The sequence below is a fragment of the Eumetopias jubatus genome, unplaced genomic scaffold (genome assembly GCF_037043125.1).
Source record: "Eumetopias jubatus isolate StellerSeaLion01/CBP00866 unplaced genomic scaffold, mEumJub1_p1.0 scaffold_6, whole genome shotgun sequence".
Classification (NCBI taxonomy): Eukaryota; Metazoa; Chordata; class Mammalia; order Carnivora; family Otariidae; genus Eumetopias; species Eumetopias jubatus.
The window spans coordinates 121,174,441-121,200,896 of record NW_028274812.1 but is presented as its reverse complement, the minus strand read 5'-3'; the positions used below and the strand labels follow the sequence as shown (position 1 = coordinate 121,200,896).

Sequence of the window (26,456 nt, the reverse complement as noted above, 5' to 3'; positions counted from 1 at the left end):
ACAGAGCCGCTATAGGCAGACTGAGCATAGTCTGGGCGGGCTGGGCAAAGGGAAAATAAAAATATGCTCCATTGGCCTTGCTCAATGTAAAGGAGGCCTGTGAAATTTAGGTTATTGCCCTCCTGTGGCCAATTCTGGAAACAGCAGTCGAGAAACTTGTGTTCTAAGTAATCTCCATGCCCAACATGGGGCTCCAACTCATGACCCCAAGATCGAGTCTCACATATGCTACTGAGCCTGCCAGATGCCCCAAAATGAGCTGTTTGTAGTCTTTTGTTTACCCAACCCAACATGGGGCTCAAAACTCTGACCTAGAGATCAAGTCACATGCTTTACTGACTGGGCCAGCCAGACGCCCCTGAAGACCATTCTTCTTAACCCATGCCCCCATAGCCCCCCACCTTCCTCCCCAAAATGCACTATCCTTCTAATTTCTAGTTTCAAGAATAGCAGAAATTCCTATTTGAAGTTAATCCTATCCATGTTCTGATCTCCAAAACCTGTCTCCAAGACCTTACACAACTAACACCTGTCCTTAAGAATCCAACATCATGGGGCGCCTGGGTGGCTGTCGTTAAGCATCTGCCTTCCGCTCAGATCATGATCCCGGGGTCCTGGGATCGAGCCCTGCATCAGGCTCTCCACTCTGTGGGAAGGAAGCCTGCTTCTCCCTTTCCCACTCCCCCTGCTTGTGTTCCCTCTCTTGCTGTCTCTCTGTCAAATAAATAAAATCTTTAAAAAAAAAAAACAAAACGGGAGCCTGGGTGGCTCAGTTGGTTAAGCGACTGCCTTCGGCTCAGGTCATGATCCTGGAGTCCCGGGATCGAGTCCCACATCGGGCTCCCTGCTTGGCAGGGAGTCTGCTTCTCCCTCTGACCCTCCCCCCTCTCATGTGCTCTCTCTCTCTCAGATAAATAAAATCTTTAAAAAAAAAAAAAGGATCCAACATCATCAGGCAGTAGGCTTAGTGATGTCTGCTCCGCAGAGCCACTTTCTGGGGGGAAGAGCAGCCTACGCTGTTCTGCTTTTCTTCTTTGTCCACTGAAACTGCTCTTAAAAGGAGCCACCAGTTTTTCCTTCCCCCAGAAACTGCTCTTCGGAGTTTTCCCTCCTTCCACCCACCCTCACTTAAAATTCCTTTCCTAGGCAACTCCACGGGGATGGTAGGTTCAACTAGAGGTGGAACGAATGTCCACCCACACCATCAGCAGCTCCAGCATTCTGTGAAAAGCTGTTTCCCTAGGTCCCAAGGATTGCTCAAAGAATGTTGACCCATGAGATTTACCCTGTACCTGTGGTCTTTTATGTTCACAGTATTCTTTCACCAGTGTTTCACTTAACACCCACACTGACCTCACAGCAAAACAAATGTTAGCTACTCAAAGGGACTGAGTAACGGATTCCACAGAGGGTCGTACTAACGTACTTAAGGCAGCAGACAATGGTTGGTTTTTTTTTTTTTTTTTTTTAAACAAAGAGCCCAAACACACTAGGGGTTAAATAAGCTGCTTCTCTTTCCACTGTTTATTATTAATGTACAAAATATACAAAACCAAAAGAAAAAAAATACTCATCCCTCAAATCCATCGTGGCTCTAACCCAAGACCCTGCACAAAAGCCAACCAATCCACTGTTTTCATAGAAAACAAACTGATGCCGAGACCTGGGAAGGAGAGGGCTGGGGAAGGGCACGTCAGCTTGCGGCACCCACCCAGGAAGGCACCTGGTGGGACTCGGAGGTGGCTGACAGGGCAAGGGAGCCAGAGGCCTCGCACCGACAAGGCTCCAGGTGGGGGCAGAGCGGTGCCAGCTCCTGAAGGCAGTGCGTGTAGTGTGACTGTCAGGCCCAGAATGCGGCCAAGTTGATGGAAAGCTGGTCTCACTGAAGTGTTTTACAAAGTTTCCAGAATGAGCTGCAGGCAAGGGTGGGCCGACACCACTAGCCTCACCCGTGCCAGCTGCAACTTCCACTGGATGCAGACGTGAATTGACCATCACTGAACCTAGCAGACCCATGACGCAGACCTGGGTGTTCACAGAAGGTTGCGAAGTCTTACTTGAGAAGAGACTCAATGGAAAGCCTGTGCCAGGGCAGAAGTGGGGATGATGTATTCCAGAACTCAAATCCAGCCTGATTGAGCCCTCTCAGTGCAGTGGGATATCTAAGACCCCTTTTACCATCTCCCCACCCCATGAGAAGAATGAACTTGGCTGGGATGATTTCATAAGTGCAGCTGATCCCGTGTCAGTTCTGTGTGCATGTGGAGGACCCACAATAGGAGAGTAGAGGTGTTCTCCAGGATAACCAGCTTTAGGTTCTCAGGCATAAAGGGTAATACTGGAAAGGGGTTTGGGGTTATAGGGCACATCTCCTCAAAAAAATGAAGCCAACTGGGTCTTCTCTTCAGCAGTCCAGGGTACAGAATGTAGCCAGTCTCTCTCCTCCTCAGACTGGAGGAAAGTATGTACATCAATGCGCACCAGTGATCAGAAAACCCCCAGCAACCCAAGCAGGTGGGAACTGAGGGGGCCGGCTCCTCCTCAGCTGGGGACAGGGGAACGTGGGCCTCACAGAAGCCATAACAGGGTGGAAGGAGCAAGGCTGCAGTCCACAGGGGTGTGTGTGGGTGGGGCAGAGGCGGCGGTCCCTAGGGCAGGGGGGGCCCATTAACACCCGGGTGGTAGAAGGCACAGTTGTTCTCATAGCGGCAGTTGCCCTTCATCATGAAATGTCGGCAAACAGGGCGGTTTGACATGTCTGTGGGAATGATGGTGGAGTCGTTAGAACACGGCTAAGAGGTTGATGCCACCCTCGCACCCCATCCCCACCCCGTCCATAGCATCCTGAAAACTATCTTTCAGGGAGACATGGAATCTTACGGATTTGAGGAAAGGGCCAAGGGTAGCAACTGCCAGGCATACTGAACAAAGGGTGATTTCATGTCTGGCCTAGCACACCCAGGGTAGTGATGCTCCCCCAAAACTTGCAGGGGACACCAAAAGCCATGTAGTACCGAGCAGGAACCATTCTCACCTCCTCCATGGCTGTGGCCTCCATCGTGCCCTCGGTGGCCCCCTCCTCCGTGGCCAGGGCCATCATGGCCACGGTGCTCATGAGGTGGTGGCCCTCGATGGTCATGGCCTCGGTGACCAGGGACATCATGAGGCCGGTGGCCATGGGGCCCCCCATGTCCAGGACCTTCATGGGGGCGATGTCCACCACTTCCACCCATGCTCCCACCAGGGCCTTCATGGGGGCGATGTCCACCTCCAGCACCCATTCCTCCACCAGGACCTTCATGGGGGCGATGTCCACTGCCTCCACCCATGCCACTGCCAGGGCCTTCATGGGGGCGATGGCCACTGCCACTGCCCATGCCACCACCAGGGCCTTCATGGGGACGATGTCCCCCACCTCCACCCATGCTACCGCCTGGGCCGTCGTGGGGGCGGTGCCCACCACCCATGCCACTGCCAGGGCCTTCGTGGGGGCGGTGTCCGCTGCTGCTGCTCATGCCCCCACCAGGGCCTTCATGTGGACGATGCCCACCACCTCCAACCATGCCCCCACCAGGGCCCCCTCGTCCATTTGGGGGTCCTCCTCCAGAGCGACCTCCTCTGGCCCCCCGGAAGGGAGGAGGAGGAGGTGGTTCATTTCCTCCTCGGCCACCACGGCCTCTATGGTATGGTCCAGGACCTGGTCCTGGACCCCCCCGCATTGGGCCACCCCGCATGGGGTCACCTGGACCATCCCAGAAGGGATCACCCCCTCGTGGAGGGGGTGGGGGACCCAAGAGACGTGGACCCACTGGCCCACCAGGGCCTCCATGAGGACCTGTGAGGGAAAAAAAGAGACAACATCAGCTACCTGTTACACTCAGGGACGGCGTCTCCCAGCCTAAACCACCTCCCACCTTTGGGTCAATCCTACACTATTACCAGGCCAAAATTAAAGCAGGTAAACCCATTCCAACCTCTCACCACTTACCTGGCATAGGTCCCCCAGGCCCAGGGGGGAAGTGTTGCATGGCCTTGGGGCCCCCAGGGCCTCCTGGTGGGAAACCATTGGCTATTGGACCAGGGCCTAAGAGTCCATGTGGCACTATTAAAAAAAAAAAAAAAAAAAAAAAGTAGAGCAGGAGGATTCTAGAAGAGGCATGACTTCCTACTTAGATGTGCCTCTCTGGCCCTCTCAGACCAACTTGGCAGAGTAATGCTCTGTCCAGTCTTGCCTTCCCACCCAGCAGCAATACCCCTGGCTTCCCACTCACCCCCAACTCCACAGTAGGCTTCCTCCCCCAGGCCCCAGGGCTGGCCCTGGTGATTACCGAGCATCTGCTTGATCTTGTCTGAATAGTCTGGTTGCTTTAGCAGTTCCTCTGAGGGATGACTATTTGGGCTACCCTGTAAGGCAAGATGATTAAAGAGCAAGGTCAATAAAATGCAAAAGAGCCAGATGAGAAGGTAAGTGAGAAGATGAGTACTGGGGTAAAAAGAGAGGCAGATTCCAGAGAAAGTGAAGAGGAAGGCATGCTCATACCATGATGGAGGTGAGGATCTCTTGGACATTGATGCCTCCTCCTCCAGGACCCTGGGGGCTCTTCCCAGCACCCATGCTTCCCATGAGATTGGCCAGGACAGGAGGCAACTTGGAGCCACCTGGCCCATCAGGTGAGCCACCAGCTCCTCCGGGCTCCAGGGTCTCAATATATGGGGTCTCATCCATGGAACACTCCTACAAGAACAGAAGAACAATCAGGACTAACTTGAAAGAATGAAGAGACATTCCATTAGAAATGGAAATGAAATGTTGAAAAACTCATTAAAATCGATCACAATCTCCATCACCACATAGCGTGTGCTCACCTCATCTAGGGGGATGAGCTTCGGGGGGACAGGTTCATAGGGCTCAGGATCAGGTTCATGAGGACTATCAGGAATGCCACAGGTGATGGGGAGGAAAAAAAAAAGAATGACAGTCAAATTATTTATTCAAGCCCTCACATTCCCTCCTAGCCTCCACCTGTGTCTGAATTACCCAGGGCATGTTCCCTTCAGGGGTCCAAGCACTTAACACAAACATGGTTCATGCCGCCCAGGGTGTGAACCATGTTTTGCTCACCTTTCCTTGTTTAGGAAGAGCTCCTGGAGGATTCCTTTCTCCCGCTCAGCCTGGATATATCGCTCCTGGCTGTTGCTTCCAGGGGTGACAAGGGGTGAGGGCAGAACCAGGGGCCGTGGGCACACCCAGGGCACCTTCTCCTCCATGTTGTCATGGCTCAGACGCCGGGCCGTCTCAAATGCATGTCGGTCTGACAGTATCTCTCGCTTAGCTGCCTCGCCAAAGTCCTTGATCTTATTCACATTTACTATTGGCAAGGAGAAAAAAGAGAAAAAATAAACACAACCCAGTCCTTTTTAAACTCTCTATACCCACTTTCTACACAAGAATCTTGACCGCTAACCTCGTTCAGTTTCATCCAGTTCAAAATAGAAATATTCTCTCAGTTTGCCCTCCTCCGGCCACGTCACAGTCTTCCTCTTCCTGCCTTTCCGGGTCAGCTGGCTAGGCTCTCCAGGACTCTCCACTGGCTTTGCATCCAGCGCTCCTGGCTCCAAAGAGGCTGTAAGCAAGAGAGGTTTCAGACCCAGATCCTTCCTTTTATTTTTTTTTTAAAAGATTTATTTACTTATTTATTTAAGAGAGCAAGAATGAGAGAGAGAGAGAGAGAGTACATGAGATGGGGGAGGGTCAGAGGGAGAAGCAGACTCCCCGCTGAGCAGGGAGCCCGATGCGGGACTCGATCCAGGGACTCCAGGATCATGACCTGAGCCGGAGGCAGTCGCTTAACCAACTGAGCCACCCAGGCGCCCAGGTCCTTCCTTTTAGAAAACACCCAAACCTAAACCAATTTCTAGACTTACCTGTATCCATGAGCTCTGGGACTTCAACAGGGGGAACTGGGGTGCCTGGGCGGTCTGTGTCCATAGCCTCACAAAGAGGTGCTGGTTCTGGGGAAGAAGGTTTGGCTGTGCTTGGTTCTGTGCTCGCTTTGCCTTCAAATGGGCTTGGCTATTGAGAAAGAAAAAGAAGTTAATGAGCAGACATGAAAGCCAAGGTTAAGGTAAGGCAATTGGTCCAGGGTCCTAGACAGGATTCCCCATGAGTTCCTCTAAAGGAAGACTCTGCCCCCCACACTGCCGCCCCGCGCCCGCCCCACCCCAGTCCACATCTTGTTGTCCTCCCCAAACACTCGTAGCTGCTGGACCCTTCCTTCTACTTTAGTTTTGACACCCGGTCAAGTGACACCTACAGCCCAGGGCTCATACCTTGGCAGCTGTAGGTGACAGCACCTTCTTCTTCTTCTTAATTTTGATGCCTGGAACAGGGGCTGAATTGAGCGCATCCAGAAAGCCCAGGCCCTCCATTGCTACAAAAGGAAAAAGCATAAAAGGGAATCATCAGACCTCTTTCACAATCCTATTCCTATAGACAAAATCTGGGCAGTAAGTGGGCCAATGGAGACCCTGCCCCAACTGAGGACACAGTAAGTTCAAGGTGACCAGGAAGCATATGCTGGATTCATACAAGAAATTCTTGTTGTTCTTTTGTTTTTAAGTAATCTCTACAACCAATGTGGGTCTTGAACTCCTGACCTGGATAAAAAGAGTTGCATGCTCCTCCAACTGAGCCAGCCAGGTGCCCTTTCTTTTAAAGGCAGGCAACTTGAGGCTCTGAGTATGAATCAGAGCTCAGGTAACTGAAGAAGCCAGCCCCCATGGACAGGACCGAATATCCCAAAGCTGGGAGTACCCCTAAATCAGTCACTGAATAGCACACCTCCATCCCTCATCTCTAAAATTACTTTTAAGTAATCCTATGAAAGGGGAGCTCCAGAGGTGCAAAAGTTAATTAAGACACCAAGAATCCGTCCCCTACCACCCCCCAACATTCACTCCCATGAAGAGTTTGCTCCCAAAGTGTATTCCTCCACTTTAGACTCACGCTGTGGTGGGATGATCTTCACTTTGATCTCTTTGGTGGCATTCGGTGTGGTGTTCAGTGGCTTGTATTTCTTCTCTGCAGGGGGTGCAGCATCTCCTGGAGCAACTGTGGTGCTGTCAGAAGAGGAACTGTCAACATCTCTGACTCACCCCTTCTTTCTCCCTCATGTCCACAGACCTAACCCATGCAGAAACCCAGGAGGTGGTCCATACCTCTGACGCTTGAGGGGGATGGGTTTAAGATTGTACTTGTCAGAAACTACCACTGCACTGGCATTCTTCTTCACAGGCACCAAAGATGGGGTCTCCAGCTCTAGCCCTGTGGGAAGAAACATGCTGTTAGGGTTGAACTCACTCCCACTCTCTTAACTCTTCCTCCCTGGTCCAAATCTTCATCCAGCCCAAGCTTCACCCACCAATCCTCCCTCTTCCACATGTGTGCCCTATCATAAATCAGCTATTCTACTACAAGGTCCTAGGTGTACATCTGCCCACAGACCCTCCCAAGACCAGTAAACAGCCCTACCAGTGGAACGGAATTTGGCGTGACTGGGTGCCGTTGTTCGGAGAGACTTAGGTTTCTCTTTCTTCTTCTCTGGGGCCTCCTCAGCCCGGGTCTCAGTCTTCACCTCAGTCAAGGGTCGCTCAGGAGGGGTGGTTCGACTCTTCCCCTCTTCTTTACGTTTTTTCTTATCTTTCTCTGTTATGAAAAAACAAAGTAGAAAAGGATTTTACTTAAAGAGAAAGACTGTCAGAGGTGAAGCAGGCTAAAGACACTTGAAGGCCATGTCCCAGTGGGAAAGAAATAAATACGAGGGATAAAAGACTAAGGAGCTTACCAGCAGGCTGGGTACTGCTCTGGGAGCGGATGACAGCCATCCAGTCACTGACAAGGACTGAAGCCAATTTCCGGAGCTCTGCAGGTAAGAATATAAGGGAAATGCCTAAGTAGCTAAAAACACTATTCTTCCAGTAACAGAAAATAGAGATGTTTAAAGATACACTGTGAACATCTATGTAACAGAAAATGTAACCAAGAGTTTTAAGAACATGACACGGGCTCAAAAACCAAACTCTTCAAAATGGAACAATGAATCACATAGCAGTCTTCTATTCCAATCCAACTGGGGGCAGGGGGGAGGACATTAATTATATACATAGTACATTATTAAAAAACTACATCAGTGTTAATAAATTAAAATTAAATTAAAAGAAACTGACAGTTTTTTACATGTATTTCATGCGGCTGTTATAACTTGAAGATTTTTATTCCTCCTTCATAGACAGACAGCAGCATAAAGATCAGAGTCAGAAAGCTAGAAAGCTGCAGAATGAAGCCAGTGCCAAACTAAAATCAGGAAAAAGGCAGGCAGGGTTCAAGTATCTGAAAAGCTAAGAACAGTATCACTCTATGTTGTCCTAAAGGCAAAGTTTCAAGGAGGCAGATTTAGATCCATTTTTTTTTTTTTTTAGATCCAGTTTACAAAAGATTTTCTAAGCCACCTTTCTTCCTAGATTGCTACTAGTGATAATGGCTTAAAAAAAAAAAAATTAAGTGTAGCAAAGGTGAAGAGCTTAAAGCAGACCACTTTAGGGATGGGGAAGGCTTTGTTTATTTGGATAAAAAAGATGGGTAGAGAATTTAAAGATAAAGGACAAAATGTTTTTCCAAATATATAGAAAGGAACAAAAACCTTTACAGCTCTTGCCTTTTGTACTTGGCAAATAACATCTCTTATCTATGGCATCCATTCTCTTGCCAACATTTCCACTTATAGACTCATTTAATAATGAGATTGTTGAAAACATTAAACCACAACTAGCAATTTCTATACTTAAGGCAACATGAACTCCAGTGCATCCCCAATACAGGGATATCCTAAAATCTTTTTGGACCAATTGGTACTATGGTCTATTGAAACTTTAAGGTCTATAAGGAATGTACAAATTTCAGTATTCAAAGAAGTACTGAACAATTAAATCTATATTCAAAGGTGGCAGCACAACTGAGCTAACTGGAAAACAAGGGACACTATACCCAACAATAAAGAAACAAGAAACGAGCAATGATTTAATAGGAAATTCTATAGTATGTGTTACATTACAAATTATTATTCAAGATGCTGTGTAACGTCACAAATACAGAAGTGCTCAGTATCTAAAAGGACCTAAAACCGAGAATGAATACAACTAAAAGAACAGAAAGCTAGAAAATATTTTTTCACTTAAACACTATGAATTAAACACTTTATCTTGGTAAATATTCCCAGTGTTTTCTCCTACAGCTAAAGGAACTTCAGAAAGGCTTACCCAGGCCTACATGCTCCTTCCACACCAAACTGCCAAAGCCTCTTTCCAAAAGGACCTAGCACGCCATTCCCTTTAGACAAAAGAGTAAGCCTGTATTCTGATCAGGGGATTAGCTCCGCTAGAATACTGCTCACTTGTGGCCCACTAGTGTCTTCAGTAGTGGTTTGTGCCCTGGGTATAAACCCTTTTCTTCACTAAAGAAAAGGCTGTGACTTTCTGAAGCCAGGCCCTGTCTTTAAGCCAGAACTGTATGGCCCCTGCCAAGGGCTCCGATACGCTTTGTCTTAAGAAAAAGAAAGACTCTGTTGCTACCAAAGCTATGATCTACTCCAGCAGTCAGGAATCTTTCTGCCCATGTCCTAAACGAAGGTGTTTATTGGTAAAACTATATGTCTATTGTTAGGAAAACACACACTGAAGGTCCCAGAATGTGCTATATTTATTTAGAAAAACAAAAGGAAATGATGATGACACTCTCTTGGATGACACTATTTTCTCCAAAGAATTTTAAGTGTATACCTTTTACACCAACAGATAGTAAGAATCAGCTTCTTGTTAAAATATGGGGTCTTGTCTCACATTCAGTAGCAGAGAAATGGACAAATCCCACTCGGAATTGAGAACAGGAAAGGGTGACGGGTTAGAGAGGCTCCATTTTTAAAAGAGGAAAGTAAAGTGAGGTAAGGAGGAGTGACGGGCAGTTCAAGGCAGATAATGAGGAGGCAGTCGTGAGGAAGGATGGCCCCTACCTTCATCCTCACTGGACTTGCTCAGCTGCTTCACCAGTTTGGCTGTGTTGTTCTACGAGAGATGGGGAGAAAGGTTAAGTACAAGGAGGAAAATGAGTCCTCTTGGAGCTAAGAACTGCACAAATTCCTGCACCATTTCTTTTTTGTGAGACTTTAAGTCGTCTCTATACCCAAGCGTGTGGCTCAAACCCACAATCCCGAGATCAACAGTCGCACACTCCACCAACTGAGCCAGCTGGGTGCCCCGCCCATAACTTCTTAATGGTCCCTAACTGCGGCCACCACTACTGTAGTACTTTACCATTTACAAAACCTTTGTAGGCACAATCTTAACCTTAAAACAACCAATGTAGATAGGTACAATCATTCCCAACGACAGACAAGAAAACTGAGGCTCAAATACCCGAACTGCCCTAACCACACACCTATTAATGTACATAAACCAAGTCTTCTGATTCTAAATTCCTATCTTTCTACCACTCTCCTGCACAGGCTCAAGAATGCAACCACATCACAGTCCGTGTGTTTTATCTATTAGGCTAAAGCAAAAAGGAAGCACTAGTGTTGTAGAGACTTAAGGTACCTGCTTGAGATGGTCCACAGTGAGCGGGAGGTGCTGCAGGGTCAACAGAATTTGCTGCAAGAGGGGAATGTTGTTGGTTGTCTTTGAATAGGTCAGCCAATTGTTAAGCAGCTTGTAGCCACCAACATCAATAAACCTGCAGGCAGGTAAGAGAATCTGTAATGCCTTTCCTGGGTTTTGGAGTGCCATATCCCATAATCCTAGTCCCCCAACAATGACCTAGGAACCCCATGCCTCCCCTCACCCACCTTCTAAGTACATCTTCCCAGCCCAGCCACTCAGATCCCCACTTACTTGACCAATATTTCTGGTGACTGGGTCTGCAGGAGAATGTTCAAGTAAGTGCATCGACTCACCATCTTTCGTGCCTCCTTCATCAGGCTGTAGGAGAGAAATTAAGGTTAGAAATGGAGCAAGAGGCTCTTCTTTCAGCAGAAGCATCTCTGATCTGTGGGAGTGCCTAAAAATCCCTGATGACTTGGGACTTTGCCACAGAGTGGGAAGGTCACACAAGCCTCTCGGGGGATGGGATGGATCCAGAGTGAAATGGAATCTTATGAGAGGATGGAAGACAACTGAGGAGTCACTAAAGTCTCTGATCTGGGGAGGTGAGCATCACTGCTTCTCTAACCCACAGGCCACACTTGATTCTGCTTCCCAGTGAAGTATCCTAGCACTAACAGCCATCCATTCATAGTCTGTTCAGGACTGGCTTAGTCTTTTTGCCTTCCCCTGGGAAACTGGAGGATCCCTGAAGGAAGACGGCAGTTTGGTTATATGGAATGTGATCCAAAACAGAACCAAGAATTCTGTCACCTGGCTCCCCTGCTCCCTTCCTTCCAAAGCATGACTTCCTCGAGACTGTGGATATCCAAACCCCGATTCCATTACGGCGAGGAACCAAGGGATCACCTTTTCCTATCTAAAATTATTGGATACCAATCTTAGTCCACTCTTTCCCCTCCAAAAACACTCATTCTTGTCAGTCTTACTTAAAGTCATATTACAACATACAGTATCCTCTGCTCAGTGAATCCAAAGATAAGCAGACTCACCTGAAGATCTTGGAAATCCCATCCACACTCTTGACTTCCCCATCTCGGTTAAGGAAGCTATCCAGGCCCTTGAGAAGCTCTTTGGGATCTATGGGACCCGAACCCATGATCGAGGTTTCTAAGACAAGGACAAAATAAACCCACAGGTTAAATGGGTGGCAAGCACAGTCCCACTATACCCTCTAATAAATTCCATTTCTACAGTTGACAAAATTTTGTGACTAATTATTCGATCTATATTCAACTACACTCACCATTTCCTAGGTAAGAAAAAATCAACCATCACTACCACAGACGAAAAAAAGCCCTGGCAACTTAAGCATGGTGTTAATACAGGACTGAATGGGAAGACAATTAGACTGGAGGACTGGGCAGCACACCTTTCTCTCTCCCTCCCAGTTACATCCTTTCTAGATAGCTGAACTTCACTAAATTGTATTAGAGCTGAGTCAAGTTCCCATAACAGAACACTGAACATTCCAAGGTATTTCTGCTTATTGTTAAGGTCCTATTTCTTCTTAGCTGCTGATAAATAAGCTTGGGGGAAAAAAAAAGCCTATAGCTTGATAAGAACTGGGACAATCTTGGACACTTGGGCTAAACGTCTTCTAAGATTAGTCAGTTCCTTTTTATCTTAGTCTGTTAAGAGTAACAGTCACCTCAAGCAGAATATGCTGTTTGCACCAGGAGACAATCAGCTGAAGCGGTAAGTGATAAAAACTTGAAAACATAATCTTTCCCTCAAGAGAGCTGTGGGTAGCTCCCAGAAATGGAAACAAATGGATATAAAGAAAATCAAGCAGGTACTCCTAAGCCATGAACAGAATCGTCACTCATTAACCAAATACTGTACAAATTTTATTGTTTTAAAGTTAAGAGGAAGACTGGTTTGTGATTTCAAAAGCAAAGATGCGAATTTGATTACTACTCCTCTCCAAAATCACACTACCATCCAAGATCCCCAAAAGAAAGGCCTGAAATTAGAAACCACGGAGCCAAAAAGAATGGAATAAAACTGGAAGCTGGAAAAATGCCATTAAATTTTAAGTAGCTACTTTAGACCAGGTTAGAAAAGGAGCTCATTAAAAGCTAACCTCCTGTTATGGGATAAAGTGTGAAGCAATTTCTAGGCCAAAACCCAAGGCAATTTACAATCAATGTGGCTCTGACTAGGATTTTTATGCCTCTAAACACAGGCCTCTGAGAACCGAAAAAGCAAGCTACCTCAGTAATATTTGCGTTTGGAATGTAAGATTAATGCTGGGTAGAAAGGAGGCAAGAAAAAAACAATTTCTTGCCTTCTGCTTATAGTACAGATAACAGACATGATCCCAGTAGAAGGGTGGGGAAATCAGTGTTTTACAAGCTGTGTTTTGTGCAGGAAAGAGAACAAGTTTCTTATAAAACAACAAAAATTTGTTCTATTTGTTCTCAGACAAATAAAAAGAAAAACAAGCATAACAATCTCAACCTTCTAGTCCTCCCAACAAAAAAGGCCAATAAATTTCTAAATAGATAGACCCTAACCACCTAGGGAAGCAGCAGCAGCAGCAGGGAAGAGGCTGGTTCTTGAGATCTGTGGGCTGAATACAGAGATGAGGTAAAAAATGCTGAGGTGGGCAACTCTGGGTTAAGTGTGCTATTGCGGCTGCTATGGAACCTCCACAAGGACAGGGAGAACCTGAGGTCAGAGGAGAAATACTGAAGTAGAATACTGGATAAGATTAGAAGCCCATGGGCCAAATCCACTGAAGTGTGGTGATTCTTAGCGACAGACACGGAGAGAAAGGCATTCTTCCCATGTAGTAAGACACCATAAAGGGATATAATATAGACACTATACCAAGAGATACACACAGAGACACAACAAAGGGATAAAACAGATTTCCCATCTATCAGAGACTGGAAAAGCAGTAAGTGACTCTAAATAATACATATCATCGGCAACCACAATATACACAATGTGACAAAAAGACTTCAATTAAATTAACATCACTTCAAACCAGCACCACCGCCCCCACCAGGCCAAATACTGCTGACCTGATTCAAACCCAGAGTAGATATACATCACCTTGGAGAACTACCTTTTGCATATCCAAGTACGAGCTGAGCCAAAAGGACCTCTACCCCTACTTCCTTCAGAAACTCAAAAGAAGTGTCACCTGAGCTCAAATGTTCCTCTTCACGTAAGAGGGTGGGAAAGAAGAGAGAATAACCATCCCCAGAAAGAGACCAATGAGTACAAAGCTAAATTCTGTCCAGTGCCGTCTGCTGGGAATGGGACCCAGGGACAACTTTTTCATTCCCATTCACAAGCAAGAATAGTCAGGGGAAGCTAGAAGACAAAGCAGAAATGTTAAATATTCGTTTCCCACTAATATTTTTCCTATTATTTATATTTTGGAAATACAATTAATAGAACTAAGTTTCGTCTCACAAGTACCAATCGTGACAAAATGTAAATGGGTTTTTTCATGGCTTTCCTAAAGGCAAATTAGTTCTGACTCATTTAAAATTAAGGACTCCAAGTGTCTTACAACCAAATTTCCTTACTTCGCAGCCAGTACATTTTGAAAGAAGCTACAAGGCACTCGAGTGGAAAGGAATGAAGAGCCTAAATTCCTGGCACAGGCCTACAGTGGAAAAGGCAGAGTTGACCAGGAAGGAGGGGCAGTAACCCAGTGTCAACATTACCTAGTGCTATCTGGAGCCTGGAACGAATGCTTAAGGAAGCTTTCTGGAAGCAAAAATAATCTAGGGCATGGTATGTTTGCTTTTAATTTCCTTGAAGACAGAACATACAGAAGGGGCGGGAGGGAGGGGAACCACCCCAGCCTTATCTCCAGCTCGTCCTAAGCTGTGCGTTCCTTCTCATGGAGGATTTTGTAGAGATGAGCACTACTGACACACACAAGGCACTGGGGAGTTTTCTACATTTCTTACCAGAGAGAAACTTAAGTGACACCAACTCCTGCCTCCGAAATGAATTTTACTTGAGGGTTATTAAATTAACAGGGTGAAAAACATCTAGCTTGGTCATCCATACCCATCACCAAGAAAAAAGAACTTAATTGGTTCAGGACAAAATCCCTATGCAAATCAGAGCCCTTTTAAAAACAATCATTAACACTCTTGTAACAAAGGAGGAAGGAGTCTGAATTTACCTTAACTTAGAAGCCTTAGCACTTCGGGAAATGAAAATGCTTTGTACCTGACCCCTGACATTCCACTTCCTTTTCTTGGGTGTTTGAGGTTATGTCCTAATATGACTCAGTGGACTGAATTAGGTCTCTCAGGTGATGCACGAGGTCTTACCTCTCCTAAGGAGTAAGCCCCTACCCCTCAAACTCATTTTGAAAACCTGATACAGTGATCTCCCCAAAACCTTATCTGCCTCTCAGTGAGAATGTACAATCACCAGCCCCCTCCCCCCAAGCCCCAGCGAAAGATCCCAGAATTTAACTGGCCACAAACTATAAGGATCAGGTTCTCCGAGGTTCTCTGGATGGATGTGGTTTCCCTAGACGACCTTGTTTCCCCATCTCCCATGTTAAGGAAGATCTTATTAGTCCCCTGTTCACTAGAGATCAGGAACCCCAATGGGTGGAACAGTCAGCTCCCAAGGAAGGTATGCTGCAGAGGCACATGGCAAACTGCTTAAAAGATAAAAAACTTGCGGTCAGTAGACATGTAGAAGAGTCCCTCCCACCCAATCCAGAAGTACTAATTTGAGAATCCGTACCCAGCAGAAAATTAGCCCTGAAGTCTCACCAAGTCACCAAAGGACAGCTGTACAAAATGGCTTTCCAATTCTGCCTAGAACCTCCACACTTCAAATTAGGACTTTAAAAAATGAAAAGTATATGGAGAGTCTGACAAAGATTTGACTTTGAAAAAGTTGGAGGAAGATAGAGAAGGGACAGGACACCCAATACCACCCTCAGATTGGGCATGGCTTGAACATGCACCCACTGCCAAAGCACTGCACGAGTTAAAAAATGAAGAAGACATTATTATTCTCCCATTAATGTTTTTAAAAGAATTTCTTTCTAAAGGGAAGGAAAAAGAAATTCAAAAAAGGTGGTTCTTTGGAAAAAAGAAATGAAGGTTGTGAAATGTAATACCAGAAAGGTTTTGCTTACCAGACACCGTAGCTCGCATCCCCCTGCCTTGAGTTTACAACTGCCGCCTCCTTTCCTATTCACTTCTCATCCTAGTACCAATGTAGAGGAGCTACGCAACTGGAGAACGTGACACAGCACTGAACACAAAGAGTTTATCCCCAAACCCAGAGGTGGGAATAAGGGTGATTTAAAAAGAAGTCCTGAAGTACCCACCCTCCCCCAGTCTCATTATACAAAGCGACCGAATGCAGGCCCAAGGACTAGTTCCTGAGCAGCAATGGCACAATTCAGTGTCATTAGGCCCCATTTGTCTATTCAAGTCACTTTCCCAAGTCCTCCTTTCCCCACTATCCCCCCCCCCCGCACAGATCCACACACACACACACACACACACACACCCCAGAAGGCTCCCAGTCTTAAAGTATAGTTGGTTTGACTGGTTTTCCACCCCTAGCAACTGAAGCGGGGAAAACTTCCAAGCAGTTGTGATGAGTGAAGGAAGGTGAAATTAAAAGCAACAGGCTCTGATTGTTAAATATAAAAACTAGAGCTGCCCAGGAGATGGACAACTTCAAGACCTAATTCCTATAAGCTTTTTCCCTTTAAGATTATAAAAGATAGTCTAAAGAAAAGGTCTTTTCCTGTCTAGCAGCAGCGTGCACAGGAGGCCAGAAAGCATCTGCTCAGGGGTGGAGTTTCAAGAGGGTGGAGAGGAAGAAAGCTGATTACATCACCTCTCCATGCTGCTCCTCCCCCTTGACCAAGTTTCTAGGGCGGCCCTAAGCTCGGGATGGCAAAAGGGGGAGAAAAAAACAACAAAGAAGCAGGACGACGCCATTTTGTAATGGAGAAGAGGAAAACTTAAAAAAAGCTATCCCGGCACTGCCGGCAGCTAGTTACATCAAAAAAACACCCCTTTTCAGTAAAATACCCCAAACCAACACCCATCCTGAATGGTCTTTGACCTAATTTGAGTAAGAGAGTTGTGAAAATAAAACCAATTAAAATATTTAAAAGAACAACTTTCTGCGGGGAAGAATTGAATTTGCAATTGAGGTTCAACCTGCTACCATCGACCACCCCCATCCTCCCTATAAAGGGAAAGGGGGGAGGATTTGGACCCCTCTCAACAAATAGGGTTGAGGTGGGAGGACAGGAGAAAAATGGGCCAAGACACAACCTGCAACGCCGCTTGGAAGACAAAAGGACAAGGAAAAGTCGCCATATTGAAGCAGGGAAGAAAAAAATTCCTTTTAACGACACAAATCTTTTAGAAAGCTAGCATTCAATTGCACTAAATGGCTTTTAAAATTATACTCCTGAATTCCACATTTCCCAACCTTTCCACCCCCTATCAGACTGTATTACCACCCACCAATACGTATCAAGTTAAAATGTTAATCATTTTTGCTCTTAAATAACCTATGCAACCTGCAACAATTACAAAACATTCTTTACCTCCCCATTATCTTGTATGTACTGGCACTAAGATTATATTTTGTACTGAATAGTGTCTTGCAATCTTTATTCCTAGATTGCCACCTATTTTAACCACACAAATATACCCCAAGCAAATTACATTAAAATTGAGAGGATTTAACAATCATTTAAAAAGTCATAGCCAGTTATTCTCTGCCCATCTCCTTACCCTGCAATCTTTATGTACAGATTGCTTATTAATCTGGCAAATTGAAAGGCGCCCTGCTTGTCTCACACACAAAGAAGTGGGACTTCTGGGCCACAAGATCCACCATCTTTTGTATGTGAGCTCATTAACCCTTTTGAAGACTGCTAACAAGAGGAAGTTAACCATTCCTCCTTATAAAAAGCAAACACTTATGGCTTTGGCAGTCTGGAAATTGGCTGGATTACGAAGGGTTAACCATCAAAATCCTCACTTGCTGGCCCTCCCTCCACCCTTTCCTTTCCTGCAGCAGGGCAGGAAGGTAGGTGGTAGGGGAGACAGAACAAGACTGTTTAAGACCAAAGGCCCTTTTTTAATGGAGATTAAGTGACCGGCTTGGTCCTTCTCCAGTTCTATTTTGTTCTATTGGCTCATTTCTTCCTCTCATTATTTTTGGTTTCACAACGGGAAACGTTGATTTCTTGTTGCAAGGCTGGTTTTGGAAAATTCGACACTTACTATCCAATTTTTTTGCGACGTCAGCACCTCGGGCTCAGGGGGGGAGGGGGTTAAAATTTTGGAGAAAAAAAATAAAACAACCAACCAGGACCCAAAACTCAATTATTTGGGGGGCCTCATTGGATCAAAAAGTCTTTTAAAAAAATGAAGGCCAACTCAGTATTCATTTTCCCCCCACCCAACTCCATTTAGGGAGGGGGGTCGTAGAAAAAAAGTTCTGAGTGGATTCAAAAAAGTAAACGCTGGATGAGTGAATTTGGGTGGGTTTGGGATGGGTGGGTGGTTGATTATTTTTGAAGTTATGTGGTGACGGTCCTTCGGCCACAGATTTCAAGTCCCATGCAGCGTGGGCTGGTGGGGTGGGCAAGATAGGTGGGAAGGGGCAGAAGACACAAGTGGTTGGGCTGGTGGCTGCTGTTTTCCCTTTCCCCCCTCTCAGGATCCTTTCAAGGGCTTAGATGGTGCTGCGGCTTGTTTCTTTTTTTTCCTCGTGGCCGGCCTGTCTTTCTCCGAGAAAATTCAAACCTGGGATAAAAGGAACACAAGGGAGAAAGATGTAATCAAGACGGGTTGCTTTAAACACCCTAAGTACCATATCTGTTGTCTCCGAACACCTCCATGTCCCATCCCGAACACAGCCGCCTTCTATAAGCCATGGTCCTTAACAGAACCCACGCCTAACCCCTGCCCCAGTCCAACGATTTTAACAAAACTTTACCCTCCAACCGACAAAACACCCAAACTTACCTCTAAACGAACCCCAGAATGGCGGCTGCCTGCTCGGGCGGAGTCTTTTATACCCAGACGCCGCCCAACGCGCCCAAACATGCTAGTGAAACGCCCTTGTCGCGAGACATTGTGCGCGAGGCGTGAATTCATTGGCCAACCCGAAAGACAACTCGCTAGATGATTGGCTATCCTTCCTTCACCTTCGCTCAGCCCCTTCCCCCCAGTACCTTCTTCCGCCTCCTTCCTGGCCCCCCCCACAAGCGCGTGACCGAAGAGCCTAGCACCTCCCTTTCCTCTGCTTCCACCACTTCCGTCCTCGAGAACACTTCTCACCCTGGTTGGTAGAACCGGGCCGGCGCATGCGCATTGAGAAGATGTCGGTACAAATCCCCTTCAAAATTGCTTAAAATGCAAGCTCTAAGTATGAGATCTAGAAGTCGTAGTGACTGGCTTGAGAAAAACTCAATTTTGAGGCCGAATTCGATTGTGACGCAGTTGAAATTGGCCTCTCCCCACAGGCCCCCCCCCTTTACGCTTCCGTACTGACGCAAGTGCGCGGCCGCCTCCCGCACTGCGGGCTCGCCCTTGGCCCACCCTAGCCAGTTTCTTGGAGCATGCGCAACTGCCTTTCCGGCCTTTCCTGCCTTGGGCGTACGTCAAGATGGCGGCCTCCGTATTGCGTTCATTGCTGAGGCGCATTCCTAGCTTTTCGCTCTTCAGAGGTGCCTACGGAGTTCAGGTAACTCCTTGGAGCACGTTTTGTACAACCGCCACTTAGTTATACTTTCTCTAGGTCATCAATCCATTGCTGGGAATCCAGCAGCGGAGACTTTCCCAAGTGCTTATTATGCCTTGGCTGTCTAGGCAACACTGCTTCCACCACCCTTTCCCTTCCCCTCATCCTCCTCAATACTGCGCGGATTTTTAATCCCCGGCCAAGGGAAAAGAGTTAGATATCCTTTTCCAAGCTACCCACTCGGCTAAAGAATTAGGTGAAGGATTGGGCCTCTTGGTCGTACACAACCAGCTCTTAAGTATGCATGTAATGTCTAAATCTGTGATGCCCTGGAGTGTCCTTGAGTTGAGGGACACTAACTTCTACCTGCTGAGCTATCTCCCGGTAAAGCCAGGATATGTTCTCACGACCTGGGGACCAGTTTCTTAGCTCTCTTTCTGTCACTAAATTAGTTTTGTTTTTTTAATCAGAGCATACATGAGACCTTAACTTAGTCCTTTAGATTGAGATTTCTCTCCAGCCTCATGTACTCACCACACTGGAGGTTCTTGGTAGGGCAGGGTAGGTTCTTGGGGGGGCACGGTGAGCTAGGAAAGCTTTCACAGCCGCCACTCCCTAACAGTGGTGACAGGGGTCACTACAGAGTTAATAACAGCCCTGGTAGCTTTAAAGCTAGCGTTAGGACTCAAGTTTGTTCTGACCTGTGGAATGTTGACCTTCAACTTTTCTAAGGCTGGGCAGTTCAATGATTCAGGGTTGGATTGGGTTGGAGACTCACCTGTCATGCATCCTCTCCCCACCAGACATCTTCCTTCCAAGAAGCTAGACACCCTCCCTATTCCTTTCTTCTCCCTTTTCTTAGTACGTCTTCAAAAGCACGAACACATCATGTGTGTTTTCTCAAATAAGACTGCTTCCCAGTCACCTGGGGCGCCTGGGTGGCTCAGACGGTTAAGCGTCTGCCTTTGGCTTGGGTCATGGTCCCAGGGCCCTGAGATCGAGCCCCGCATCGCTTCTCCCTTTCCCTCTGCCTGCTGCTTCCCTTGCTTGTGCACTCTGTCAAAATTAAATAAAATCTTTAAAAAAAAAAAGAAAGAAAAAAGACTGCTTCCCAGTCACCTATCCTAGTTACCCTCTCACATTAGCTTTTCCTTCAGGATCCACTCAGAGACAGGAAGAGTGGTTGTTGATCTAAGTTTTACCCTAACCCTAAGAAAAATGCTACTTTCTATATGTATTCCTGCTATATTCCATTAATACAATGGGTATGTTCTTGTCTCTAACATATGGGCAGTGAAACTATCACGTCCTTTCCTTGAACTCCTTTTCTCATTTTTTGCCTTTATAGGTTCCCCTCCAGACTCTTTGCACCAAAGGACCCCCTGAGGAAGATTCTTTGTCCCCAGTTCCCATAACCCCTTATAAGAATGAACCCTGGAAATATCTGGACTCAGAAGGTACCTCTGAATGGGAAAGGGGAGGATCATGTGGAATCTGAAATAAATGGACAGAGACACTTCTACTATCCCCACCAGGAATAACTTATGTGGTCTTTCAGAATACCAGAACCGCTATGGCTCTCGCCCCGTCTGGGCTGACTACCGTAGAAACCACAAAGGTGGAATACCCCCACAGCGGACTCGAAAGACATGTATTGTGAGTTTCTGAAGGTGGTACATGGATGGGATGTGGAGTGGGGGTGGACGCCATAGTGACAATGGCAGTAGCACTTTTTCTCACAGGACTTTGACCATCCTTCACCTACTAGTTTTTTCTTTCCACAGCGTAAAGATAAAGTTGCTGGGAATCCCTGCCCCATCTGCCGGGATCACAAGCTGCATGTTGACTTTAGGGTAAGGACAGTCTTTTCTCCAGGATAAGGATTTGGAGCCTCTTTGTAGTGCTAAAGAGATTACCATGGGTGTCCCACTCTTCTTCATAAATTAGTTTAACACCCCTGCAGTCCGTTTTGCATTGACTTTCTAGTAATATAAAAACACTCCTCTTTCCAGCTTTTTGTCCTTTACTGTGGCTCGTACTAAAAATCTTCATTTTTTTTACCTATGAAATTTACAGTCTAAATTGCGTGGCCAGAAAAATGTGTATTTCTAATGGGAGAGCTATATCCAAAGGTTCATTTATATCCATTTGCAATTATTAGCAAGTAGATTGGGTTAGTTTTTTCCTGAGGTTTGTTTTTTTTGAGAGAGTGAGGGAGAGAGAGCACGAGCGGGAGAGGAGCAGAGGGAGAGGGAGAAGCAGACCCCCCGACAAGCATGGAGCCCAATGTGGGGCTTGATCCCAGGACCCCAGGATCATGACCCGAACCGGAGGCAGATGCTAACAGATTGAGCCACCAGGCACCCCTGAGGTTTTGTTGTTGTCGTTGTTTTTGTTTTTTTTTAATTTTTGTCATGTTGATGTTTGGTGGCATGCCAAGATTTAAGGCTGGAGGGCAGATACATGAAGCCAGATACAGAGCTTATTTTTCAAAAAAGCGTTTATTGCAAGGATGGGCAGGACTTGCTCCTTAAAGAGTTCAAAAAGCATGTAAAAATAATAATGGGAAAAATGCTCTTCTGAGCTTGCAGTAAAGGTATTGGAGCAGAAGCTGAATGATTGGTCATGAGGGGAGTTGGAAGGAATTCGTATATCAGTCAGCAGATTGGGGTGTCTGACTGCTCTCAGGTGCCTTCTGACACCACTGTACAAGGGTCCCATAGATAGATAACGTCTCCATTTCAACTGTGTATGATTGGTTATAAAAATAGAACAGGCATCTGGGTGGCTCAGTCCGTTGAATGTCCGACTCTTGATTTCGTCTTAGGTCATGATCTCAGGGTTGTGAGCGTGAGCCCCTCATCAGGCTCCATGCTCAGCGGGGAGTCTGCCTGAGATTTTCTCCCTCTCCCTCTGCCCCTCCCCCTTACTCACTCACACATACACTCTCTCAAATAAATAAATCTTTAAGAAAAAAAATAGAACATAACCAGTTGTATACAGTTTAGAATCAATTACATGACTGAGGAAGAAAGATTATAAATTGAATAGTGCATATGATTCTGCTTGCTCTTTTACTCCACAAGTGCATCTCCTTTTTTCCATGGGTGCCATCTCCTGTGATTAACCTGCTGGCTGATAGTCATTCTACATAATTAGACCTCTAAAATTGACATTAGTGATGTATATGTTACATGTAGTATACTATCATATACGTTCATATTTATATATGCACATTATAAATACATATTATATTTTCTTATGTGATTTCAGGGATTGCCAACTGACTCTTCCCAGTTTTTTGCACGAAGGGCTGATTTTAGAACCTAATCCCTGTAGAAGAGGGTTCTATGTGAGTCTCAGTGACAGAATGTAGGGTGTGCATGTGAAATGGTTGCAAGGCCAAGAAAGAGGAAATGTTTGCTGGAGTTTTCAAGAATGTATTCAGCAAATTGATGGGGCTAAAACTGGGACTTGAAGGAGGGTAGCACCTGAAGAGACACAGAGGAGTTAAGGGCGTCCATGCACACATGTAGGGATTGTGCACTTTTAGGATCTCAAGGTCTTGCTGCTCTCCCTGCCCTCTCTTATATTTCCCCACCACTTTCCTCCACAGAACGTGAAGCTCTTGGAACAGTTTGTCTGCGCCCACACAGGTATCATCTTTCATGCTCCATATACAGGTTAGTCTATCGTCCTTGTCACCACCAGAATAGCTTTTCCTTGGAGCACTCCTCATTTATTCAGTCATACAACAGTTATCTGGTGGCCGTTACGTAAGGCATAAAAAGTGTGAATGAACTTTTTTTGGAAATCTTGCCTTAATGGATATATTCACATATGGACAAAAGATACAAGTAAGTACCAATGTAAGTAAGTTACCTAAATGTAGCTGTTAGAAGTGGTGGTAATTATTTCCTTTCTGTAGGGTCTTGTTTGCTCTTGCAAAAGGCTTTCTAGCAAATTGACTGTCCTGTAAATTCTTTTTGCCATCGACAGTCCAATTAGATCTTCCATATTTGGAGTTATAATCCTAACAATTCAAGATTACATCTATTCCTTAATGAAGGCCACAGGCCAAATCTGGCACACCGCCATGTCCATTTATTTTCATATTGTCTGTAACGGCTTCCAGGCTACAATGGCAGAGTTGAGTAGCTGAGAGACTGTAGGACTTGCAGATCCTAAAATTTATGTGGCCCTACACAGAAAAATTTTGCCAACCCATGCTCTAAAGCAGGATAAATTTGCAAAGAATAATCTGAATCCACTATTTTGGGGATGGCAGCATGATCAGTGGAGTTTGGTTTGTCAGGGAGTTTTGAAGACCTTTATAGCCGGGATGCCTGGGTGGCTCAGGCGGTTAAGTGTCTGTCTTCGGCTCAGATCACGATCCCAGGGTCCTGGGATTGAGCCCCATGTCAGGCTCCTTGCTCAGTGGGGAGAGATCTCCCTCTCTCTCTGCAGCTGTCCCTGCTTGTGCGCGCGCTCTCTCTGATAAATAAAATCTTTAAAAAAAAAAAAATGCTTTGGGCGCCTGGGTGGCTCAGTTGGTTGGGCGACTGCCTTTGGCTTGGGTCATGATCCTGGAGTCCCAGGATCGAGTCCCGCATTGGGCAACCTGCTCAGCAGGGAGTCTGCTTCTCCCTCTGACCCTCCCCCCTCTCATGTGCTCTCTCTCTCACTCTGTCTTAAATAAAAATGAATTCTTTTTAAAAAAAAAAGCTTTATAGTAAAGCTATAAAAAGCTAAAGGAACTATTTTCCTACTCTCTCAGATCACCTTCTCCAGATCGGGAGCCCTTTCTTCCTTTACTGAATCTTTCTCGATGGATTGTTCAACCCAAACCTTTAATTAACCACACTTGCCCTTTGAATTGTTTTCTGCTTTCTGTCTTGGAGGTTTTACCATTAAATAGCTTTTCTGTAATGGCTAGACCCTCCTAAAGTCTTTTTTTTTTTAATTTTATTTATTTGACAGAGACACAGCGAGAGGGGGAACACAAGCAAGGGGAGCGGGAGAGGGGGAAGCAGGCTCCCCAGGGAGCAGGGAGCCCAATGTGGGGCTCGATCCCAGGACCTCGAGATCATGACCCGAGCCAAAGGCAGACGCTTAACAACTGAGCCACCCAGGCGCCCCTAGACCCTCCTAAGGTCTTAATCTCAGCTCTCAGAGAGGGGGGATTCTTCCCATTGGGTAGGTGGGGAAACGTAGGCCAATCAAAGGGTCAGAGAACTAGGATTATTAGGTAGAGCAAGTTTTCCAAACCCAGCTCTTTATAACCATATAGAAGCAGTTGTATACTCTGTTTACTGTGCTTTCTAGAATGAGCACCGAGTATTGCTTCTTGGCCTTTTGGCTAAGATCAAGTGTAGAATGAGCACTGAGTTTTCTTTTTCTCCCTACAGGCGTCTGTATGAAGCAACATAAGAAGTTGACCCAGGCCATCCAGAAAGCCAGAGATCATGGTGAGCATGAGAAGGGGCCCAGTGCATTTTTCTTAGCCATAATGAAGGTGATTTAGGGCTGGAAGGCGGATATAAATACTCCTACGTGTCTTAGGAGGTGGCATCCAAATCTCCTTTCAGTACTCCACTGTCCCTTTTTCTCTTTCCTGAGTCTCTTACCTTGTCATTGCCCTGTTTCCGTAATCCTCTGTCCTTTTTCTTCCCTTTTATAACTATCAGTCCCAATGCCAGAGACAGATCATGGGAGATCTTTGTATAAATTTCTGGCCCTGGGCTCCATGACACCTTTGCAGAAATTAAAAAAGGTATGCCTCTGCTAGGGCAGATGCAGCTTTGTAGCCCTGGGGCAGGGCTGCGCAGCTTGGCAGACTAAAAAGCCCCAGCAGTATGTCAGTCCACATTGCCCCCTTGGCCAGTTGCCTTTGTGCGGTGTAGAACATGCATAAATATACTCAGTGGTTCTGACTGGTTCCTGCCTCCCTTTATATGTCATTTTACATACTGTCTTAACCCAAACTACCCTTCCTTGCTTCCCTCCCTCACTTTCTCTCTTTTTTTAATTCCCTAGGTCTCCTCAGTTACCACATTCCTCAGGTTGAACCTCGGGACCTTGACTTCAGTACCTCTCATGGAGCTGTGAGTGCTACTCCACCAGCCCCCACCCTGGTTGCAGGTGACCCCTGGTATCCATGGTATGGCTGGAAACAGCCACCAGAGAGAGAGCTGTCCCGCCTTCGACGACTCTATCAGGGACATCTCCGAGAAGAGAGTGGTCCCCCACCTGAGTCAATGCCTGAGGTGCTGCCCACAACCCCAGCTGAAGCCTCCTCCACTGAGCAGAAGCCCCAGAGTGCTCTGTAGGAGCTGTAGACTGGGAAGGAATTAACAGATAGTGCCTAGTGGGGCGCCTGGGTGGCTCAGTCGTCAAGCGTCTGCCTTCGGCTCAGGTTATGATCCCAGGGTCCTGGGACCGAGCCCTGCATCGAGCCCTGCATCGACCCCTGCATTGGGCTCCCTGCTCGGCAGGAGGCCTGCTTCTCCCTCTCCCACTCCCCTTGCTTGTGTTCCTGCTCTCACTATCTCTCTCTCTGTCAATAAATAAATAAAATCTTAAAAAAAAAAAGATAGTGCCTAGGAATTACATGATGGGATTTCACTCTGAAGAGTTGTGTCTGTATGTGGCCAATGGCAGGCCCAGGGCCAGAGAGAAGTAATGATTGCTGAAGGGAATAAATGCTTCTGAGGCTTAGGGGAGGGCAGGACAGATGTGTATGGGAAACCCCAAACCCTGTATGTTGTGAATAGTAGACAGGCTATAAACATTCTGTACTTGCTTCAGGTTTCTGCTAACTTGGCTTTTCCACAATAAAGCTGTATCTCCTGTTTCTGGGCTGAGTTTCCAAGATTAATGCCATTTGTGTTGGGGGTGGGGGAGTTGGGGAATGGGTGCTGCTGTGGGGAGAGGAGTGGTCATGATTGAGCCAGACTGGCCAGTGATTCTCGGGACCAGAAGCCACCAGATATGAACAGTTGGGCCATTATGTCAGGATCACC

General features: G+C 46.4%; 2 protein-coding genes across 3 annotated transcripts; one reads left to right on the top strand and one right to left on the bottom strand.

Annotated features, from left to right (window-relative positions):
• Positions 1-1,496: 1,496 nt before the first annotated feature.
• Positions 1,497-18,739, bottom strand: PPP1R10 (protein phosphatase 1 regulatory subunit 10). The gene is made up of 20 exons (XM_028091051.2): positions 18,717-18,739; positions 17,970-18,494; positions 11,703-11,820; positions 10,942-11,028; positions 10,648-10,783; positions 10,065-10,116; positions 7,845-7,922; positions 7,532-7,705; positions 7,219-7,324; positions 7,007-7,119; positions 6,331-6,431; positions 5,926-6,073; positions 5,466-5,624; positions 5,123-5,369; positions 4,867-4,930; positions 4,541-4,735; positions 4,329-4,404; positions 3,989-4,102; positions 3,035-3,835; positions 1,497-2,758 (listed from the first exon to the last, which is right to left on the bottom strand). The coding sequence occupies exons 3-20, from the start codon at positions 11,807-11,809 to the stop codon at positions 2,649-2,651; spliced, it is 2,868 nt and encodes a 955-aa protein (XP_027946852.2). The 5' UTR covers positions 11,810-11,820; positions 17,970-18,494; positions 18,717-18,739; the 3' UTR covers positions 1,497-2,648.
• A 586-nt stretch (positions 18,740-19,325) lies between these two features.
• On the top strand, positions 19,326-26,292 carry MRPS18B (mitochondrial ribosomal protein S18B). 2 transcript variants are annotated; one of them, XM_088024090.1, is made up of 7 exons: positions 19,326-19,437; positions 20,783-20,891; positions 20,993-21,090; positions 21,219-21,287; positions 23,051-23,090; positions 24,843-24,902; positions 25,471-26,292. In XM_088024090.1, the coding sequence occupies exons 1-7, from the start codon at positions 19,360-19,362 to the stop codon at positions 25,761-25,763; spliced, it is 747 nt and encodes a 248-aa protein (XP_087880216.1). In that variant the 5' UTR covers positions 19,326-19,359; the 3' UTR covers positions 25,764-26,292. The 2 variants fall into 2 exon arrangements, with proteins under 2 accessions (XP_087880216.1, XP_027946853.2); XM_028091052.2 differs by having other exon boundaries at positions 23,051-23,117.
• Positions 26,293-26,456: the final 164 nt, after the last annotated feature.

Coding starts and splice junctions, on each gene's coding strand:
- MRPS18B (XM_028091052.2), top strand. CDS start 19,360: ATGGCGGCCTCCGTATTGCGTTCATTGCTGAGGCGCATTCCTAGCTTT. Junction 21,091..21,218: donor GGACTCGAAAGACATGTATT/GTGAGTTTCTGA, acceptor TTCTTTCCACAG/CGTAAAGATAAAGTTGCTGG. Junction 23,118..24,842: donor CTTTCATGCTCCATATACAG/GTTAGTCTATCG, acceptor TTCTCCCTACAG/GCGTCTGTATGAAGCAACAT.
- PPP1R10 (XM_028091051.2), bottom strand. CDS start 11,809: ATGGGTTCGGGTCCCATAGATCCCAAAGAGCTTCTCAAGGGCCTGGAT. Junction 7,706..7,844: donor GAGCAGTACCCAGCCTGCTG/GTAAGCTCCTTA, acceptor TTTTCATAACAG/AGAAAGATAAGAAAAAACGT. Junction 5,370..5,465: donor ACTGGATGAAACTGAACGAG/GTTAGCGGTCAA, acceptor CCTTGCCAATAG/TAAATGTGAATAAGATCAAG.